This window comes from Pangasianodon hypophthalmus, chromosome 6, assembly GCF_027358585.1.
Source record: "Pangasianodon hypophthalmus isolate fPanHyp1 chromosome 6, fPanHyp1.pri, whole genome shotgun sequence".
NCBI classification, from domain to species: Eukaryota; Metazoa; Chordata; class Actinopteri; order Siluriformes; family Pangasiidae; genus Pangasianodon; species Pangasianodon hypophthalmus.
In genome coordinates, this window is record NC_069715.1 from 11,454,565 (window position 1) to 11,477,731 (window position 23,167).

At 40.6% G+C, this 23,167-nt stretch overlaps 2 protein-coding genes across 2 annotated transcripts in view; one reads left to right on the forward strand and one right to left on the reverse strand.

Annotated features, from left to right (window-relative positions):
- The window catches only part of btbd11b (BTB (POZ) domain containing 11b), a 62,769-nt gene extending 53,845 nt beyond the window's left edge, over positions 1-8,924 (reverse strand). Inside the window, exon 1 of the mRNA XM_026927787.3 lies at positions 7,841-8,924. Within this exon, the coding sequence (XP_026783588.1) occupies positions 7,841-8,711 (871 nt within the window). The 5' untranslated portion in view covers positions 8,712-8,924. The remainder of the gene's footprint in view (positions 1-7,840) is intronic.
- Positions 8,925-12,593: 3,669 nt separating this feature from the next.
- Positions 12,594-23,054, forward strand: cry1b (cryptochrome circadian regulator 1b). The gene is made up of 13 exons (XM_026927357.3): positions 12,594-13,463; positions 16,080-16,188; positions 16,752-16,894; positions 17,555-17,739; positions 17,875-17,963; positions 18,543-18,683; positions 18,918-19,229; positions 20,111-20,262; positions 20,410-20,612; positions 21,183-21,281; positions 21,633-21,728; positions 21,980-22,039; positions 22,250-23,054. Exons 1-13 carry the CDS (start codon positions 13,306-13,308, stop codon positions 22,411-22,413), a joined length of 1,911 nt encoding a protein of 636 aa, XP_026783158.3. The 5' UTR covers positions 12,594-13,305; the 3' UTR covers positions 22,414-23,054.
- Positions 23,055-23,167: the final 113 nt, after the last annotated feature.

Here is a 23,167-nt window from a genome sequence, read left to right on the forward strand (position 1 = left end):
TTGTAATGGCTACAAAGAAATGCCTAGATCACTATTAGTCAGTATTAGTCACATTTCATCTCTTCCTGCCTTGCAGTCTTTTTAATATTCTCAGAAAATAGCACACTAATAAGAGATGAGTGCAGCCGTATTTGGGCAACCTCAAGCTTGCAGTTTCCGCTGCATGGGATGAAGAACCTGGTGAACCCCAAATCAAGATTTCTGTGTTTTCTCCTGAGCTAAGCCTCAAATACAGAAACTCATTAGCATGTTAGGCCTTAATGAATTCACTGCCTGCATACGTCTCATACTCGGCCATCCTTCAGCTTAATTACAGACACCCAGCCAGGAACGGTTCCACTGTTGTCACCATGGGACACAATATGAATATTCTAATTATTCAGTCACAGAGCATTTCCACTGACTAAACCTCAACACACACACATTAGGAAGCCTAAAGTTCTTTAAAAAGGTCCATTTTGACTCTAACGCAAATACTGCCAAATAATGATCTCTGTGTGAGAGAAAAGCAATTAATCTACATGGAAAAGTTGCCAACTTTTTTAAAAAATGGGCTCTACATTGTCGGCATGCAGCCAGACTCCTTCCATGAAATAAGATCTACACAGGAACAAGCACGTGTTTCCAATAAAAATGTAATGAAAACCAAAGAAACACCAGACACACACCTTCAAATAATGTATCCCATGTGACAGTCTTGTAAAATGTTGTGGAAATCAACCCAGAAGGATCCCTGACCTTCTCTATGTGCTGATGTGGTGTCTGGCACGGTCAGGGTGTTTGCATGTTTTATTGTGTGATCATGAACATAACACCACTTTTATTACTCAAATCATTCGTGACAGCATACGCTATATTTACACCGTGCCTTGAAGAGTGAAATGTATATTTAAGTTCAAAGTGTAACATTATCACTGAAAGAGCCAATGTGTCTGTGTTGATAGTACGATTACAGCCCAGCCGTAGTGGCGAAAAAAAAACAGAACACAAATACACACACTGCACACTGTTGATCATATACACAGATTAACATCTGTGTTCCTCACTAGTCACAGCTGTGTAGCACCTGTATAAAGAAGCCATATAGACAAAAAGGCTGACATTCTCTCCCTCTCTTTCCTTTCTCAAGGACATCTCTTGCAATTTCTCACAGACAGATGATCTCATGTGCACCATTAGAAGTGTAATTCCATCCTCTATGTACATAAGGCATAGATAGGTGTAATTAAGGCATGGTCGACTGCTTCCTGTCTGCTTATCTGGGTGTCTATTCTGCTGTAGGTGCTGTAAATCCTGGAGCGTATGGAACTCATCCAGCACTCACTATAGAAATAACACTCACCTTGACATGATGATGGCAGTTTATCTCCTTGAGCTAAATGAATAATGATCTATCCATGGTGGAAAAACTCTACAGCATGAATATTTGGTGACTATAAATCAGATAACACCATTTTGCTTTAGGGATTTAGTACGGGTGTAATGCAATGCCTCTAGATTTGTCTGTATTGGAATTTGTTTAGTGCTCCAAATATCTGTATCTGTATTTGTCTTAGGATTTACTCCTAAAGTGGGTATGGTCTAAACTGGAAGGTAGATAGAAATCCCGCACTGTCAGCATGGTCATGTGAATTCTGGCTCTGAGAGTTCCTCAACCTCAACTATATCACTTGAGTTCATAATTGGTCTCAACCAGAGATGTGTGCTGGACTATTTTTTTAATCCCACTTATTCACTTATTATTTTTGTTTGTACCTGCCCAGGATGTCTTCTAACAAATTTGCTTGGTTCTTTTTCCCAAAATTTAAACAAACATTTACAGTAAAGATATTCATAACACTGTCATAAACATCTGCATCACCAGTTGTGGCACAGGAAATTATAAACACTTCCAGACTTGTTACAAACTATGCTTATGCTTCTGATCTTTGTGAATACTTATCATAATTCACTGCTAACATTATCATCATGTCATAGCCGTTGCATTTTCCCAGTAATCTTATCCTCAGTTGATCCATTATCTCGGATGACCTAAGATAACTCCTGAGAAAATTTCTGTGAGGAAATGCACTCCTACTGGCTCAAAGTCTGTAGTCAGTGTTGTAATTCATGTGGCCTGTCGTGTGTATTCGTTTTAGTGAAGATCGCTAGTAATATCACTCCGTCCTTTGCCCAAACACACACAGAAGTTCTTTGTGACCTGCTTGCTAATTATCTTGAAATAGATTTTTAAAAAAGACACAAGCAAATGCTTATGTAATATAAATATGTATGCTTATTTTCTATATGTAATATTTATGTCATATCCTTGATGTATGGTGAGAAATATTTTTGAGAAAGCCTACATGAGTCTGTGTACTTTGAATGTGTGAGTGAGACAGTATGTAATAAATGTCTGACTGTTTTTCACAGTAGAGTAATAATCTATTACCCCCTGTCTAGACCTGCTACTTCACACTGGGAACCTTCTGTTACTGGGCTCCAACACAGTGTCCTAAATGCCACTAGAAGCCTGTAGGAGGAATTCTACTGTACAGATCACATGCTACTCTGCCAAATCTGGAAACCATACAACAATCATGGCTTCCAAGAGGCAAGAATTATAATAAAAGAGGTTAGTTAATAGCTTTCCTCAAAGGACCAACAGCTTGGTGGTGCTGGGATTAGAACTTCCTCCTTACTCTTCCACCATTCCCCATAGTAAGGCAATACTGGAACATCCCCAGTCCTCAGCAAACTATACCACCATTTTGACTAGTCAGACTTCACATTTTATTTGTCACACAACACTTCCTTCTGGCAGCCACTCAAGTCTGACAGGATTCACCTCAAGGAGGGTGAAGCTGTGAATGTATGATCCGAACACTGTCTATCTTTTCTCACTGTCTCCTTATTTATACAGCTGCTGGGTTTCAGAAAAAAGTCATCTCTTGTATCCTTTTTAACTAAATCATACAAAATACAGAGTTCTTGATAACTGAACCTTTCCAAAGTCTCTAATCAGTTTGTGTTTTCGAAATCTTGACTCACATCTATGCCAATAAAACTACATATTATCTAGCAGTGTAACCCCTTGAAAAGACCAAAAGCTGGAGCCGAATGACAGAAAAGGCGAATAAGATTTAAGAATTAAGTGGGGTGAAAAGAAAACAGTTTGACATGAAATAGAGAAAAAATATCTACTGAGCCCATGTGATCATGGGCACCAAGCACATCACACAGGGAAAATGCTTTTTTTATTCAAAGCAAAGTGTCACCCAGAATGTGCCAATGCACCCTCCCCAATGGCGTACTGGAAAAGCAAGAAGTGTCACAGGAAGCCTGATGATGGCACACTAGGAGTATACAGCACATTGCAGCTTGAGGCATACCAGACTTATTGGTCACTTTGTGCTGGCTCTAATAAAGAGTTTGCACAGCATTAAAAGAAGATCCCGTGGAAAAGAGAACCAACTTATACACAACCTGAGATATTGGAGTCCTTCCTCTTCTTATACGGCAGAATTCTAAATTCAATGACTGGTCTTATTTGACTTAATTTATGGATTTGTTTGATTACTTTCTTGATTTTTCATATTTTCATATTTAAAATTTCTTTACTTAATGTCTTTAATATGAAATGAGTGGGTGTCAAACTATTCATTAACTAAGTCTAATTGAAATATCTAGGCTGTTTAAACTTGACAGTGAAATCCATATATAAGAGTGCAGTAATTCATCACAATTTATTTGATCTGAAGCCGATGAATCGAGCTTGAAAAATGAGGCCCATTATTCGAAAAATAAATAAGATGATCAAGTGTTTGTCATATTTTTGTGTTTTAGCATTTTGAAATAACTACAAAAAAATTAGGTTTTCGCCACATTCTCAGAAAAAAACACATTTCAGAAAAAAAAACCTTACTGTTAAGTGTTCGCTGGTTTGACCTTCTAAGGAAACCCATAAAGGTCATACATAGAACGCTATGACAGAGGGTTCCCTTTCAGAAAAGATTCCATGCAGAATTGCTTTCGAAAGCCAGAACAATTAGCCATTATAACCCAATGAGAGAAATCTGTAATTTTGCACTCAGTATCCTTATTGCTCAAAAATAAGAGGCATGTCATTAGAAACTGAAATGCTAACCTTTTCCAAACATTACGTCTTCACTGTTCAATAAAGTATAAGTGAGTGATCCGGTTTGCAAAATACATAAACATACCTCTTACATTTGATATTCTGTCTCAGTCTTTTTTATTCACAACAGAGAGAAAATAAAGTTTTCATTTTTCAAAAGTGTGGTCCAGACCTTATATGTCTGTGAGCAAGTGTACTGATCTTATCAATGTCACAGATTTGTCAAAATGTTTGGAAAAAAGGGGTCTACGCTGGTCACATTAAAGATATACAGGTAGCTATCTACGTAATGGATATCTTCCAGATAAAATGAGACGCCTTGCCCATTTTGACCACAAATCAAAGTCTTGTTAATAATAAACATCCTGTAAGGAAATGCTAGAGCATGAAATGGATCCATGAAGTGCGTCAGTGTCTATTAGTATCAGTATGTGCCTTAAATAATATTTATTCTTCATGACATTTGCGCTGCAGTGGCACAGTGGTACAACAGGTAGCGTTGCTGCCTTGCAGGTCTAGGGTCTCCAGTTCAATCCTGAGCTCAGGATACTGTTTGTCTATGTGGGTTTGCTCTGGGTTCTCTAGTTTCCTCCCAAAAACATGCTAGTAGGCAGATTAGCTATGCTAAATTGTAAATGTGTGCATGCAGATGCCCTGTAATGAACTGGTGTCCCATTCAAGACATATTCCTTCCTCATACCCAGTGTTTCTGGAATAGGATCAGGTTCCTCTGTGACCCTGACCAGGTCAAAGTGGTTATGAAGAAGAATGAATGAATTAATCTCTACTACCTGTTTGACATCCAGACATTTTGCCGCTAGAGTGCATATGTAGGACTTACTGAAGTGCTTTAAGAAGTCCATAAAATAATCACTGTAGCAACTAAGGATGAGATTAAGGTCAGCCCATTGAGAATCCAGCCCACTGAGGTCCTGGAGTTTGCTGTGCTCATATGTTCACTGTAAAATAAGTAACTTTGCAAACTGCTATTGAATATCTCATAGCAATATTGGTCACCTATATATATATATATATATATATATATATATATATATATATATATATATATATATATATACATGACATGCCTGGACGCTCTTACACTGGCTAATACTGGGCACACATACACACCCTTCAGTGCCTGGCACAGAGTAAACATAGCTACACAATAGACCTGTGACACTAAGCTGCCTACGTGTGCAGCTGCACCTCAGCCCCCACATCTACTGCAGCGAGGTGGAGGAAGCCTACATGTTCCCTTATGGACCACATTTTGAACATTAATACATACCCATTGGGGAGGTTGTGTAGGACTTGCATATTACAAGAAATTACATTCATGAAAACAGTAATATGTATATATACACAGAGTATACACTCACTGACCATTTTATTAGGAACACCTGTACACCTGTCCATTCATGCAGGTATCCATTCTGTCAACTGTGTGGGAGCAGTGCAATGCATAAAATCATGCAGATCCAAGTCAAGAGCTTCTGCTAATGTTCACATCAAACACAGGAATGAGGAAAAATGTGATTTCAGTGACTTTGATGGTTGTTAGTGCCAGGCGGGCTGGTTTGAGAATTGCAGAAACTGTTGGTCTCCTGGGATTTTTCTAGAGTTCACATGTTGCAAAAAGCTTAAAACATCCAGTGAGCATCAGTTCTGAGGGTATAAATGCTTTGTTGATGAGAGAGCTCAGAGGACAACTGGCAGACTGATTCAAGCTGACAAGAAGGCTATGGTAACTCAGATAAACACTTTTTACAACAATCTCAGAACACATCAAGCTTTTGAGGTGGATAGCTTCAACAGCAGAAGACCACACTGGGTTACACTCCTGTCAGCCAAGAGGCTACACTGGGCACAGGCTCACAGGCTAAGGTGAGTCATGCCACATGATTGGCTTATTGGATAACTGCATGAATGAACTTGTGTACAGGCGTTCCTAAAAAAGTGGGTGGTGAGTGTAAATAGGGTTTATTGGGCTGTAGTGTTCTCCACCATCAAACATAAAAAATGACATATATCTCCAGGAGCAAAAAAAGTAAAGTGTGACAGTAGTCACATTTTAAAATGACGTTCATGGCAAAGATCAACACTGCATGCTGCAAGGGGAGCATAGCACTGTACTGATTCATTCAATAAGACAGCTCTTTTTTAGCACTGAGTTCTTTCTAACTCTCCAGTAAGCATTCTCATTTTTTATAAAATGCAAGTCTACATACATGGTTTGTGTATATATCTTGTTCCATCATTACAACAGCTGCATGTGATGCAAAAACTGGTGCAGTGACAGATTGAGAATAAGCTCATCAGCAATAACAGATCAAGACTCCTCTGAATATATCATTTGCCTCCTCTGAATCACATTTGTGACTGCAAACATAATGTGGCTCAAGCACCACAGGAATGCTAGCCATAGAATGGGAACTTGGCTGGAGGTTGCATCACTTGATTATGTCACTCTCCACAGAGGAAAACTACATGTTTTTCAACACAGAGATGTCAGCCACAGACTGAATGACAGTGAGTCACTGGCATTTCCTTGCCATGCAAAACCAATCACAGTCTGAAAGAATGACTTCTGCTAGTATATCCTCTTGTGATTTCTGTTAAAAAGTCATGAATACCCATATTATGTTTTTTTAAAGTCCAATCCAAACACATTTCCACTGTTACACTTAATTCAGAGGAAAGGCTCCACAAACAAGCATCTGTGGTCACTGCATTTAAATACAGGGCCATAAAACTTCCCTGCTGCCATACCCACTCTTTCAAACACTTGTAACACACCCAGAGCGCACACACACACACACACACACACACACACACACACACACACAAGTGCTCAAATGAGCTTAAATTAAAAAATCCAAGCTTGTGTTACTATGTATCTGAGACTCTGAATCCCTGGACTTTGGCCCAAACATCCGTATGCAGACTACAGTAACACACACACAGATGATGTCAGTGCCTGGGCAAGTGGCCCAGGAGATCATTTAACTGGATAAACATAATAGCAGGGTTCCTTGCAAGGTCCATCAAAAACAGAAAAGACAACTTCGGCTCTCTTGAAAAATAAAATAAATAAATAAATAAATAAAAATCAAAAGCTTGCCACTAATGAAATCTTCCAAGGTTTATATAAAATGGTTGTCATTTGTGTTGTAGCTAACGTCTGCTATTTTACTCCACATGTGCACTTTTTTCTGTGCTCTTTGCTTTTAAATCATGTGTCCTACACTCTAAAAACAAAAGGTCATGGAAGACCTTCTGGGGTTATTGAGGTTGTCCTACCAGTGCAACCACTTAAAGTGCCTCTTGGGAACTTGCTGCAAAAGTTCTGGAAAAATTATGAATGGTTCCTTAAAGAACCCTAATTTCAGTAAGAACCTCCAAAGATGAAGTGCACATTTTTGTTTGCATTTTTCATTTAAATATGGGCGCTGCACCTAAAAACACATTAAAGATCTAGACATTTCAGGGTTCTTGAGGTTGTCTTACCATTGCACCTTGTTGAAATGCCTCTTTGGATTTTGCTGCAAAAGTTCTTCACATGAGTGGTTCCTTAAAGACCCCTAATTTCAGTATTAACTTCCTTAGGTCTTTAGTGTAAACATCATTTAGTCTGAGTGTAGAGCCTTATATCTGGAGTATTAACTTTACTATGGGGCAGTAAACCTGTTGCTGTGGTCCAGAACTTTTTTTCTGACTTACCACTAGCATTTTTGCCACATACGAGGTGCAGGTAAGGTTGAAGGAGACCGTACAGCTCCGAATCGTTGTTGATAGCTTGCTCAAAGGCCTCCACAGTGACCGACGCTGGCATGCCGTTGCCCTCCTCCAAGAGCGCGCTGTTCAGGACGCGGCTCACCACCTCGCGGAAGAGGCTCTCCATGCAGGCGGCCAGGTAGATGGCGGCGTGCTCGTGGATCCTCGACGCCACGCTGCTCTCCACCATCCACCGAAAGAATTTCCCGACGCTGAAAACGAGCCCGCAGCGCTCCGACTTGCCGCGGCTGTATCTGTCCTCGGTGCTCATGGTGTACGTGGAGAGCGCGCCGAGCGCGGCGGCAGCGCAGTTCGCCGCGACGGTCCACGACAGCACGATTTTGACGGCGCTTTGCACTTCGTACCTGGTGCAGCGCGCGTAGCGCAGGCTCAGCCGCCGCGCCTCCATGGCTATGCGCACCAGTGCGCGGCTCAGCAGAGCCGAGAGCCTGGCGAGCAGCTCGGCGCTTGAGTTGGCGCATCGCGGGTCGCCCTGCTTGCCGAGCACCAACTGCACTTCCGCGAGGCTCCACGGTACCTCGTCGAGCTCGGGAAGCCTGGCGCAGTGGCCCGGGCACTCCAGCGTCTCGCCGTCGTCGACCGGCGCGGCGTTCACCGTGTCCGAGCTGCCGTGGCGACTGCGCATGCGGTCGGTTAGGCGGCAGCAGCTCGCTCCATGCGCGTACGGTGCGTGCGCCTCGGGACAGCAGCACAGTGACGAGCTAGACGACCTGAACGAGTCCGCCGCTCCGCCGTAACCCGAGTCGAGTGTCAAATCCTCCAGGGTCCTCGTGACCGATTTAGCCCTCTTCGCCATGGCTGCGCCGCATAGTGTCCCGTGAGCTCGGAGCCAACAGAAATAAAGTTCAGGAGAAACCGAAGACAGCGGGCTTCGATAGAAACAGTGATGCTGTACAGGTAGGGAAAGTGGAGTAAAGAGCTCAGAGGGTTTGAGGTGATGGGAAAGTCGCCTGCAGTGGTGTGTATGGCGCGCTCACTGCACCGCAGTTAAGGGCGCTGAAGTAGCTGTGGAAGGAAGGAGGGGCCAGAAGAGAGATGAAGCACACATCCAAAACCCTCGTGTGAAAACTGAACCACTGTAAACAAGTAGTCTGTGGCGACGTTGAAAATCCCAAACAACTGTACTAAAACCGTACTAGTACCCTACACACCCCTTAGTACTGTACTATTATACAGCTAAATAACCCAGTGCAGCTATGTGTCCCTAATATGCGGTTTTGAACATAACCTTTAAAACCAAATAATCCTGAACCGTGTTTCATGACTTTCATTCATCTGCATCTTTGAAAGGAAGTCCTCTGTGGTCTGGACTTATTCCAGAATGTCAAGATTTTACATTTGGATCCAAATACTTTGTCTTAAATGGCCGTTTTGTCCTTGAAAGCCACACAAGCAGTCTGTAGAAAAGTCATGAACAATTTATCAAGTGATGCATCTTATATACTTTAATTTAATTAGGCCAGATTTCTATATAGACAGATACATCAAATGTACTGTAGTGATCAATAACCTGCTTATAGTTCTGTTCAAATGCAACATATGTCTAGTGAAAAGTGATAGGGATCAGATGAACACCTGGCTAAGGCAGCAAGACTCTTCTTAATTAATATTTAATGCAATGCATAATGTATCACATATCCTGAATGGACTAATTCTTGGGAGCTCTAAAGCATTTACACTGCCTGTCAAGGTCATTTATTTCTCTAGATGGAGCTGGAGATTAGAAAAACATTTAGATGTTCAGCAACTGGAGTAGGCTTTATAAACACATAAAAGCTCTGGAGAATTATGCTACTCACAGTTTCATTAATATTTCCAGGAGAGAACATGGTCTGACTTCCCAGATCAGAAACTAGTCAAAGAAACTGAAAATCCTCTTATAGGCATTTGCCTTTATGATAGAAGCAGGTTCAGTGTTTTCTGTAGTATATCTGCAGTAGATATAAATATAAAACGTGATTTCTATTAGAATGCTCAACCCACTGATCACATTTCTCACTCAATCTGTATCTTATTTATTCATTTGTCTTCTGCGCACCTTATAGTCATTGTACACATCCCATATTAGATTTAGGTTTCTGATGATATCCTGCCATCTAGTGTTCATTGATCTCACCTTCAGATTATAACAGAATGGCATTTTTAGGCATACAATATAAATCCTGGGGGTAATAACATATAATACAGTCTGGTATAGTGAACAAAGTTGGTGGACTAACAGCAACTTTTCATCATCAGTGAAATGGATGTCATTTTGAAATGCAAATTTTTTTCAATCTATTGATTTCATCCTCTTTATTCTTTCCATATTTCAGCCTACCAAAATACATCTCAGTAACAGAGTTGACAGCCTACAGGACAGACATAAGAGTAGCAAGGTTGAGGACATGACAATCATTGTTATACAGAAGTACAACATCAGACCCTTACACATTTGTATATTATATTTGCACTGATTTTGCCTGATGTCCTTAAGTAACCTAACCCACATCCAAAATTTTCATTACAGGATGAAGGTGAGGAGACACTGTTGCTGCTTCAGAGAGAAACATTTACTGTAGACCTTTTGAACCTTATGTTTAACCTTTTTCCTATCGCTTTTCCTATCAATAAGTTACATAAGGTCTATCTGAAGAACCGAATATGATTTCCAGATAGACCTATTTGAGGCTAGCAATCTAACTGAGCACAGTTAAGTGTGGCTAAACGTAAATGACATTAGCTAACTGTTAAATATTAGTGCATATTTCTTGCCTTGTCATGTCCTGCACTACTGTTTAGTGTATTGTTTACTGGTGACTGATGAGCTGTACCGAACTCAGGTACCACCTCCAAAATTGGATGGCATTAAATCTTGAATCTTGAAAAAAAAAAAAAGCTGAACAAGAAAAATGAATGAATAATATCCTTCCTTTACATCTGAAAATCCTGAAATATGAAGCATTTTCATAAGTTTCGATTTAACTGTCAAAGCTGCAATTCTGTGGAACTTTTAAAGAAGTAAATGTGGAGAAAATGCAAGCCATATAAAAAAGGCTTCTAGTAGATATAATGATAAAAAATAAATATGACTAATATAGAGAAAAAAAAATTATTTAAGCAAATTATGAATATATTAATTAAGAAATATCTAATTAGGTTTAATAGACATAAAGCTGTGAAAAATGTACACATCAGTATCTATAGAATCCTTTATTAAAGATCACCTTTAACACCTGTCGAGTTAAAGAGCTGATTTCTGAGTCTTTAAACCTGGATTAGTTTAATTAAACCTGTCCCTGAGCAGGTTAGCATCACAGCTAATAGCACCATAGTAAGTGACCTAGACTCACTGTCCACTTTAATAGGAACACCTGTACACCTGCACATTTATGCAGTTATCCAATCAGCCAATCATGTGGCAGCAGCACAATGCACAATATCATGCAGATACAGGTCAAGAGCTTCAGTTAATGTTCACATCAAACATCAGAATGGGGAAAAGGTGTGATCTCTGTGACTTTGACCATGGCATGGTTGATGGTACCAGATGGGCTGGTTTGAGTCAGAAAGTGCTGATCTCCTAGGATTTTCACACAGTCGCTAAAGTTAATACAGAATGGTGCAAAAAACAAAAAAAATCCTATGTGCGGATGGTCTGCAGACTGAAACACCTTGCTGATGAGAGAGGTCAGAGGAGAATGACCAGACTGGTTTGAGGAAGTCTATAGTAACTCAAATAATTACTCTTTACAACCATAGTGAGCAGAAAAGCATCTCAGAACACACTACACATCAAACCTTAAAGTAGATGGGCTACAACAGCAGAAGACCACATCAGGTTCCACTCCTGCCAGCCAAGAACAAAAATCTGAGGCCATCATGGACACAAAATCACAGAAACTGGACAGTCTAAGACTGGAAAAAGACCAGGTGATTTTTTTTTGTCTAATCTTCAACTGTCCATGATGGCAGTTGAAGCAGTGGAACCTGTTGTGGTCTTCTGCTGTTGTAGCCCATCCATCTCAAGGTTCAATGCTTTGTGCATGCACAGTTGTAAAGGGTGATCACCAGATTATGAAATTCTCAAACCAGCCCATGTGGTACCAACAACCGTGCCATGGTTAAGTCACAGAGGTCACACTTTCCCCCATTGTATCTGTATGATTTTATGCATTGTGCTGCTGCCACCTGATTGGCTGATTGGATAACTGCATAAATGAGCAGGTATACAGGTGTTCCTGTTAAAGTGAACGGTGAGTGTAGACTCACTCTGATTTTGGTTTTCTGAGAGTTTTCCCGACCTCTGCGTCGACACACAGAGCTTAGCACCTAAACGAGCTTTCTGAAACACTCCACAGGCCCACGACTGGCAAACACCTCCCCAGTTCATGTGCTCATCCGGGTACTGCGCTTCTATCCAATCAGCGCGGAGCACCGACAAATAAGTCTGTCTGCAGACGTGCATTAATTTCATCGTTGTTCACGGATTGTTGTAAATTTAAACGCCTTTAATATAGTCATTATGCCATATAATTTACATAGTCGTTTTTGTGGGCTAATGTAGGACTTATATAATGTCGTTCGTTAATTTATTTTTAACGGCGTGAGGGCGTCCACACCGTAGAAACGTGACATCCAGTTACGTGTATGTGTGGTTCGGACCAACGGGGTAACGTCACGCCGTGCTTGCGCGAGCGTGTGGGCGGAGTCGCTAATGCCTGAGCGCTCGAGCTGGAATAAAACGGACGTTCACGCGCCAGACCGACAGTACATTAAATATTAAGCTCGGGAGTTACACGGATAACGGCTGTGTTGAACTGAAGTACCAGTTTGCGTAAACCGACACGACGGACCGCTTCAGGACGAATTTTGCCCGTTTCTTTCTTTTTTTTTCTCCTCCGTGTTTATTTGTTTCCCCTTTATTCTGTTTCTCATGCTGACAGTTGTGCGCCGCCTTGTTGTCTGAGCTAGCTAAGCCTAAAGAGAACTAACCGGCTCACTGCTGTCTCGGTTACCATATCAAGACAAAAACAAAACAAAAACACACAGATATGTCTGTGAGGCTTTGTCGTCGTTTTGTTTTTACAGCTTGTTGCTGATATGTGAGTTTTACTGAAGAAACAGTCGAGCGAATGATATTTTTGTTGCCCTACAGTACTGTATGTGACCAGTGTTTATGAAGTCGTCCTGGATAATTCACCTGAGATCCAGCAGCAGCGACAGCATGGAAAACGTTTTCCTCGAGCAAGGTTAAATTCACAGCGAGCTCGGGAAGTCTGGTGTACTCCTGTCTGCTGCCAGATTCTCAACACAGCGTGGTCGTGACCTGTGCAGTAGTAGACTTGTCCAACTTCTTCGAAGTCCCTGTATTCTAGGAATCCTGTCTGAAGGACGGGAAGAGTGGAGTAATGGTGGTTAACGCGGTGCACTGGTTCAGGAAGGGCTTGAGGCTGCATGATAACCCCTCACTCCGGGACTGTGTACGAGGGGCGGACACTTTACGCTGTATTTACATTCTTGATCCCTGGTTTGCAGGTTCATCCAACGTGGGGATCAATAGATGGAGGTAAGACCTGTAGCTCATCCTGTCACCCCATGGAAGAGACAGGAGAACCATAAAGGGGTAGTGCAGGGGAGATACAGTTACCACAAACATGGCTAAAAGACAATTTACTAAGTAGTAATTAGGGTTAGACTTAGTGTATAATGTAGGATCTAGCTGTGTCCTTTTTTTTATTAGACTTGGAAGCCAGCACATTATCTGAGCTCTGATCTTACTTGTGGGTCATAAAATTGATATAGACCTGGTGTTCTGAAATGGACTCATGCCTGTTGCTTCAGGTCTAGTAGGTTTAGGTTTTTATAGATATAAACTACTTAGTATTGCTTAGGACTTGCTTGTGTTTGGATTTAGAAAAGTGCTCTTCATTTGGCGCACTCTTGTTACATTAAACATTTGCCAAATTACCCCAAAGGTCCTTAATCACAATCCTGGAGTGCAGCACAGGTTGATGATTTCCTGCTCTTGCACACATACTAATCCTGGGAGTTAACTGGTTAGTTGAATCGGGTGTCTTTCACTAGGGAAATCACCAAACTGTGCACCAAACAGCACTGAAACCTCTGGGCAACAACTTGAAAAAAGGTAAACCGGTCAGAATAATAAGAGACTATAGGCTCATCTACAGCTATCACTTACTGTATGCACATCAACATTCTGTAAATGTCCTATCCTCTCAAAAATCCCCATGGGTCCCTGGGTAGACCATTCTGCTGTTTGCCCAGACTGATTTCCCTGTCCTGTAACTTAACATTCGGTTATTAAGAGCAACTCTTCCAACACTTCTGTTTCATTTTAGTCCTTGCTTCTGTACAGAGAGTGCTACTGAAGTCAGTATGAGTAAAGTTACACTTGTTTTTCAAGGTTACTGTTGATGTGCTTTCGGTAACTTAAGCCAACATTGGCTGAACACCAAGATCCTTCACGTCACAGCTTGTCTTCTTTAATACAGCTACAGTCTTATGTTTTTTAAAATCCCTTGCATACTGTTCTAAAAATTCTACTGATAAAATGTACCCAAATACAGAGTTGAGCGCAGGATAACATTGGTATGGTACATCTGTGTTAATGAACAGTGTCTGTGTATAGTAGTGGGAGATCTTAGTAGGAGGCTTTACTCCCACAGTCTGGTGATGATGTAATATGGAGTGGACCCACATCTCCCGCCCTGGCACAGGACAGATGGAACTGGGTCATTGTGTCAGCAGTGGCAGTTACCACATTCCGCAGTCAGCTCTGACCTACTTTTCCTCCTCTTGCCGCCGCCGCCGCCACCACTACTGTTAGCCCCGCGTGCACACACACACACACACACCACTCCCTCTGCTGGAACACACAAACACGCACAGGCTTTGTGCTTTTCATTAGAGCTACAGTAGTATGGTTTTGCTAATTTTGATAATTGAATTTGATGTGTAAAACAGTGCTGTTGACTATAATGCTCCTTCAGTGTAGGGAGCTCCACTATTAAATAATACAAAGTAATAACTGAGAATTCCTTGTGAAAGTCTTGACTAGAACATCCCTTTATGCAAGGTGATGAATCATTTCACAAATGCACAGGTTACATCTGTCCCAGATGCCCATTTCTCTCTCTTTCTCCTTAACAATGAGCTATTTTGGGATGTGTTTTTTTTTTTGTTTTGTTTTTTTAGGTTAAAAGCAGGGGAACAAGTGTTATAGTACCCACAACTAGGCAGTAAAAACGTGTCCTAGCTAGATGGGGTTTGAGTGGATCAGACGTCTTTGGGAAGTCTGCCGTCAGACTGTACTGGATTCTGCCCTGCTGACCCAGTCTCAATGTGATGCCCCTGACAGGCCAAAAGAAGTACAATGCAGCTCAGACAGGATTTAGCCCTTATGAGGCTAAATATGCCCAAGTCCTGCCGGGACAAAATCATCCTAGACCCTGTTTAATAGTGGAGGTCATTTAGTGTTTCATAGAAATTATACTGATGACCAGACCAAAGGACATTTGTGCAGGTCTATGCTGCATACCCAGGGAGTCACTGAATTTAAGTTTTTAGGTCACTTGCTAAAATTTGATTGATTATTTGGTGAAAAATCAACTCAAGCTAGATTTTGGAGGACATGAAGATGTGGTTATTTTATAGCTTTCATTGACTAGCTTGCCAACTATTTGGACTGGGAATGGTACTGAGGAGCACTAACCGAGGAGGCTGACTTCTGTGCTGCTTCTAAAGATTCATTCCCACTGGTACACTTTTTTCTATAGGGCCAGGAGTGTCACACATGTAGACGCTATATTTTAATGGTTAAAAAATTGTTATGGAGGAATATCACCTATTTCTTTTTTTTTTTTTTTTTTTTTTTTTTTTTTAATCATAACACATTTATTGCTGTAGATTAGTCTTTTCATTTCTCTAGTAATTTCGTTTATGTTAGCTGGATTCCCAGATTACTGAAAACGTTTCTGTTTGCTCACTGGCTGGTATTGTACACAATACTTTAGAAACCCCATGTTTCATGTGATAGGAGAAAAATTCGTCCTCTTGTTTATAAACTATTTTTTACATTTTAAAAATTATAGTACCCACAACTAGCCGGTAAACTGTAAACTTTCTATTGATGATGCTGTTCTTGTCCTTTGCTTTATTTCAGGTTTTTATTGCAGTGTCTGGAAGACCTGGATGCCAGCCTTCGCAAACTCAACTCTCGCCTGTATGTTATCAGAGGCCAGCCCACTGATGTTTTCCCCAGGCTTTTCAAGGTACCTGAACTTCCTAAAGATTAGTCATTAACCACTTTGGTATTGTTTTTCTAAATGTACTGCCATTTTTTTCTGCTTGGCCTGTTTTTCTTGCCCCAGAGAAGACAACATGACATTTAGTATTTTTAATTTAGCAGTGACTAAAAAGGTAACAAACAGTTACAGCCTGAAGCAGCATGCACTATAAGTTAATACGGTAAAGCTTCTTCCTTAGATTTTCTTCAGATAATGAAGTCTTTGGGGTAAACTGGCAGACAGCTTGAACTAGTCATTGTTTCTTCATTCGGTTTCATAGACCCGCGGATGATAGACAGGCTGTCAAGAAGCTGTGCTTTGTGCATAAACACAAAGTAGGTGTTGTAACAAGCAACAAGAAATGGCAAGAAGAACTTTTTTTTTTTTTTTTTAATTTTGCTGCAGAGTGTATATCGTCTATTTAAAATTTGGAGTTGATGATAATCTGATAATATTAAGAGATTTAATTAGTGTGAGAAAGCTGGATGTTCTTGTCAGTGTTATATTCCTGAAAAAAAAAACCAAGCAGACGTTGCTCTTTATTGCAGGAGTGGAAGATCACGCATCTGTCATATGAGTATGACTCCGAACCATTTGGGAAGGAGCGGGATGCAGCCATCAAGAAGCTGGCCAACGAGGCAGGGGTGGAGGTCACCGTTAGAATCTCCCACACACTCTATGATCCAGAGAAGTGAGTGTGTGTCTCTGCATATTGCCATATGGCTTGCCATCTTGCATTTACATTTGTTCATTTGGCAGTCACTTTTATTCCAAGCAACTTGTAAGTGAGGCAATCTAATTCACGCATGGGGCTGAACAGTTGTAGGTTGTGGGTATTGTTGTTGCATTTGGGCTCACAATCTGCTGGTCACCAGAAAAAAACTCTAACCACAGAGCTTCTGCTACTGGACTCTTACACTTGTTTCTGTCAGCGCTGTATCTGAATGGGGCTAGGTGATTCTTCAATGTAACAAAATAAGGAACGGTCTTTAGTACCTAGAGCTGTTTATAAAAGTTTGCATCGAACGTGCAGGTGGAAAAAACCTCAGCAAATATAGAACAGGTTTTTATTTTGTTCGTTTATGAACAATGTACGGTCAGCTCCAGAATTATTGGCACCCTAAATAAAGAGGGGTGAAAAAGGCTGTTGGCCAAATGTGGTGAATTAGGTCAAGCTCACACAGAAAATATAAGAAAATGAAAATCCTTTTAAAACAGTAATAAAAGAAAAACGAAACAGCATAGGACAAAAATATGTTTTGTTGACATGCGTATGTTTCTAAATAGTTTTTATTCCATCACCTTCCCTCATCACACATTCTGTTTCTCCACTGCCACTTTCCCATATTAGGATCATTGAGCTGAATGGTGGGCAGGCACCTCTCACCTATAAGCGCTTTCAGACGATGATCAGTAGAATGGATGCTGTAGAAATACCAGCAGAGACCATTACTTCTGAGATACTAAACAAGTGTATCATGCCTATTGGTGATGACCATGACGAGAGGTTTGGTGTGCCCTCACTGGAGGAGCTGGGTATGATGTATTTAATTACTTATTTAGTTACTTACTTACATGCTTGCTTGCTTACTTCCATAAGTGTGTGTGTGTGTGTGTGTGTGTGTATACTGTACATCTGCCAGTTACTAACCTGTGTCTTTTTTGGTGTAGGCTTTGAGACAGAGGGTCTTCAATCTGCTGTGTGGCCAGGAGGAGAGTCCGAGGCTCTGACTCGTCTGGAGAGACACTTAGAGAGAAAGGTAAGCAGAAGTGACTCTCAGAGACTTGCTGTTAACAAGCATTTTGGACTTGATTTCCACTTAATGCAGATTATATGCCTTGGTAGTACAGAGTATAATGTCTGGAGTGAATTGAAAATTCTGATGGTACTGATACAGCGATACGGATTGTATTCATATGCTAAACGTTAAATGTTAAAATGTTAAACGCTGTATGCGTTTTAGTGTGTTGATGTGAGAGTGCATCTGTCAAGGCTTCATGAAGGCAAGTAGTGACATGGTGTTCTGGCAATAATGACAGGCTGTTTGCAAGCTATAAATCAATTACTGTTTCCTCTATTTTCATGACTTTCAAAGGCTGTTCTCTCATACAGTACCTATTTAAATGCATTATATGGTGGTGAATTCAGTTACAAATACGTACAGACAAAATGAGAAAGGCCCTGATATACCCTCCACCATTCCCCTTCAAAACTTTAAGCTGTCTGCATATTCACAACAGTAGCAGGTCTCTGAAGCAAAATCCCATATTCTTAATCTTGCATTTAATATTTATGTGCATAATGTCCTCCTTCATGATTTGTTTATTTCTTTGTGCAGGCATGGGTGGCTAACTTTGAGCGTCCCAGGATGAATGCAAATTCATTACTGGCCAGCCCTACAGGTCTGAGCCCCTATCTTCGCTTCGGCTGCCTCTCGTGTAGACTCTTCTACTTTAAACTCACAGACTTGTACAGAAAGGTGAGCATAAAGCTACATGCTGGACTTCCTTTGAAAGGTAGACTATTAAGTGGTCTAGTAAGTATATATGTATACTATTTACATAGTATATAGTAATATAGTCACTTTTTCTCAGTTCCTTGCAATAATTTATTGTCATCAAGTATATATTGATTCAAATCTGTCAATATTGTTTACTAGCATTCATTCCATCTTCGACAACAGTTTTATCCACTATTCTTCTGTCAATGTTAGGTAAAGAAAAATAGTGTCCCTCCACTGTCTCTCTACGGCCAGCTACTATGGAGAGAGTTCTTCTACACGGCCGCCACAAACAGCCCGCGCTTTGACAAGATGGAGGGCAACCCAATCTGTGTGCAGATCCCATGGGACCGTAACCCAGAGGCATTAGCAAAGTGGGCAGAGGGCAGGACAGGTTTTCCATGGATTGATGCTATTATGACTCAGCTGAGGCAGGAGGGCTGGATCCATCACCTGGCACGGCATGCAGTTGCGTGCTTCCTCACCAGAGGAGACCTGTGGATCAGCTGGGAGGAAGGCGTCAAGGTGGGAAGAGAGGGCTATTTGTTTTAATCATTTGTCATATGTCTTGAAAATCAAATAAAATCAACTATATCAGAAGCATTTTACTATACTTTAGAGGACTGAAGTAGAGCAAATGAAATACATTAATGTTTATCTCTGTTTCATAGACAAACCTTAGTATGTTTCATAAAGTATTACTGAGGTACATTATATTGTTATTCTCATTCATTCATTTACATTCATTAATTTATTTATTCCTTATTTTGCTGACTTTATTTCATGGTTTCTTCTTCAATTTTATTTCATGGTATGGTCACATGTCGATCAATAAATCTCAATGGGTGGTATCAGCTATTATCATTGGTTTATTAAAGAATAAGACCAAAATCTTTGGTCCATGGTCAGGCTCAGCATGTGGTGTGTCATGTTTGGTCTCAGGACCAGTCAATCAGTAGGGAGAACAGTTCTGTCATTGCAGAGATTTCTAGAGAGGTGGACAATTGTCAAGTAGAAATTGAGTAGACAATCTCCTCCCCAGGCATAAGAGCACATAAGATAACTACATAAATCTAAATGTTTACTACTGTTGCTGGCTAACTTAGTTTAGCATTCTAAAGGTGCCTGTATCAGTTTGCTTCTCCTTTTCAAGTCTGCAGTTAGCATAACATTTTACATGCTTTATCATGCTGTCTGTAATGGGCCTCTATGTTTATACTGACAATTGTATTACTGTTTTCTTTCAAATATTTTGAGCTAGAAGGAAAAAGGCATTCATGGAGATTTGGCAAAGTTACAGCAAATGACAGTGAGAACTGCTGAATATTGTCATTTGACTTTAATCACTATGTGTCTGGTCTCAGTTTTCAGGACTCTGTGTGTGTGTGTGTGTGTGTGTGGTCCAGGTGTTTGAAGAGTTGTTGCTGGATGCAGATTGGAGTGTTAATGCAGGCAGCTGGATGTGGCTCTCCTGCAGCTCATTTTTTCAGCAGTTCTTCCACTGCTACTGCCCAGTGGGTTTTGGTCGCCGCACCGATCCCAATGGAGACTATATACGGTAATATCTCCCTCCCAGATATACCACTTACATATAAATTTATGATCATAGTTATTTTGTACCAGATGACTTACTAGTGTTAGTAATTAACAGTACTGAATGTTCCAAACAAAACAATAATATGAAGTTTTGACTTTTTCTGTGTAGTCGGTATTTGCCTATATTGAGGGGTTTTCCTGCCAAATATATCTACGACCCTTGGAATGCACCAGAAAGTGTACAGAAGCTTGCTAAGTGTATCATTGGGACGCACTACCCCAAGCCCATGGTCAACCATGCTGAGGCCAGCAGAATAAACATTGAGCGCATGAAACAGATCTACCAGCAACTGTCATGCTACAGAGGCCTTGGTAAGTATTGGGTAGATGGTGTAAAGGATCTGTTCAGACAGTGTTTATCTTGGTATTTGTGAACAACTAGAAAGAAAATTTGAACTAAAGACTCAGAAGCTGTAATGTACTTGATCACTAACAGATTATTAGGTACCATGTAAACATAGGTATTGAAAAGTGGTGCACTGCTTGTGTACAGTAGGATTGCATGTATACTGACTATGCAATGGCCACCCATGGCTGAGAGTCCAAGAGACATGAACTGAGCTGCTGTCTGGGTGAGAGGGATGGCATTCCTCTCCCTAATAGATCAAAACAACACTAGCCAATTGTGGGCATCATGTATGCAGAATAGTGCAGTAATAAGGTAGTTAGCCTTATCCGCCAAATGTATTTAGCCCCACTATTACTGAGCAGCAGTTTGGCTGGCTTCATGTGCCTCACAGGAAATGGTTGGTAGCTGTTATTATGCGATTATGGAGGAACTAGGGAATTGGCTAAATTTAGGATGGGGGGAATCTCACAGAAGTTCAGTGTTTATGCTTGTACATATATAGAATTTTTATTACTAATCTTCCTATATTTCAGGGCTTCTGGCCTCTGTGCCATCCAATGCCAGTGGTAACGGCGAAGGTGCAGGAGCAAGTCTGAACTCTGCAGACAGCACACAGGAGAGCAGTGCTGCAGGTAATTTCACTACACATTTACCTCTTATCCCTTTAAACAGTCATAACAGAGCTCCAGTGAGGAAGCAGCTGATTATTCTGGGAGGTGAATTATGCCATTGGAAGCGTTATGAAATGTTCGGCTGCAGTAAACCAAGCATAAGCCTAGATTATGATTATGGATACACTCCACTCCTATTCAGAAAACTTAATTCCCTGTTTATGGCTTTTCTTTTTTTTATCCAGTTGTCACAGAAAATGGCATGTAAAGCAAATGAGCCAGACGTGCCGCTGTCATGTCATGGCAGATTTAAATTATGTAATGTGTTTTGTTCATGACTTTATTTAAGAGGGTTTTATTTCTATCTACCAGTGCAAGTAACCCCAGCCAACATTCAAGAAGATTTTTCAGCAGGCCCATTGTCCTATACTGACCAACTGACTGGCACTAGTTCCCAGCCACTGGCAGGTGTGTACTGAAGCTGCTCTATACAGTCACACATGGGACTAATATGGTGTGCCATATGAAAGACAGGACTTGTATATACAGTGGAAGCTGCAGTCTATAGTGAATGTTTTCTTTTTCAACAAAGGAACTGATTTTTATTACACGCAGTATTGTGAATTTACAGATATCACTCAAAGAGTCAATTAGGGACAAGGGTGGGGAAAGGGGCCTGTGTTCAGCTATGTAAATTACTTATCTTGCTCTCCTAAAAGGTGCTTCAGGAACTGGTGGGGTAAAATCTTGGAGAAAAGAAACAAAGCAAGCACAGAGAGGTGAGCCAAACACTGTCCTCCATACACACAGGTAATGTGCCAAAAACACACAGTTAAGGGCTGGGCTGTACTGTGTGGCAAATTATGTGAGTGCTGATGGAATTTCCTCTTTTATTAAAACAAGACCAGATCACAGTCACACCCATGCAAGGGAACACTGTGTGCTCTTGTGGTGTCAGCTGACTGGAATGATTTTTTATTTTTTTTTAGGCAGAGGAATAGCTACGCTAAAGCGACATACTGAAGAGCCAGGATCAAGCAGTGGATGCAAGATTCAGAAACAGAACAGTGACGAGCCACACTTACAGTGGCAGAAGCACACATCTCTCCTCAGGCTGCCAGCAGGATGTAGTCCAAATGGTAGTAGTTTTTAGATATTGCTTATCTGCTCGTATCACTTTACTATAATATGTGCCCTGTATGTTAGGCTGTAGTGCTTACTTAAAGTAAAGCTTAAGTGAGCATATGTGAGAGATGTGACTGTAAATCCAGTTCATAAGCTGTACATATTCATTTTATATTATATGCATTTAAAGCACTATATGTACAATGTTTTAGTGTTTGTACAAATGGTTTTGAAAAATGTTTATGTTCACTGATTTTGTGTATAGTCAACTGTGTCTCCATGCACTAAATTTCCATGCATAAGACTCCATTTCGGTATGCCAGAGCACTGTGGAAATATTTGCATGCATTGTTTTCTTTCATATTGGTGTATCTGTGCCATAAGGATGTGCAGTGCAGTCACTTTATTATTATTATTATTATTATTATTATGTCAATCAAAAAAGGGTCTCATGTGACAAAGTGGCTAAAATGACCCCACTGCTTATTTTTGTGTAAAGAGTTATTGAAGTTTATCTTTGAAGTGTGTGGCTTGAGCCAGTTCTAGTCTGTTTTTGTACCATTACAGGGACAGTACAGCCTGCTATGTAAATATGCATATACTATTTTGGCTTATTGGCAGACCTCTGATATATTTTTATATGGAAAACAATACCAGTTTTTGTCTGTTTATTTGTTTTTAATTTGTATGTGCTCTTTATTAATTGGCATTTAATTATAAATTCGTTATGTTACATTTCACTGGTAATTTAGGTAATTTGACCCAAGTGGCCTGGTTTCCAA

Coding starts and splice junctions, on each gene's coding strand:
- cry1b (XM_026927357.3), top strand. CDS start 13,306: ATGGTGGTTAACGCGGTGCACTGGTTCAGGAAGGGCTTGAGGCTGCAT. Junction 20,263..20,409: donor CCCAATGGAGACTATATACG/GTAATATCTCCC, acceptor TTTTCTGTGTAG/TCGGTATTTGCCTATATTGA. Junction 22,040..22,249: donor AACAAAGCAAGCACAGAGAG/GTGAGCCAAACA, acceptor ATTTTTTTTTAG/GCAGAGGAATAGCTACGCTA.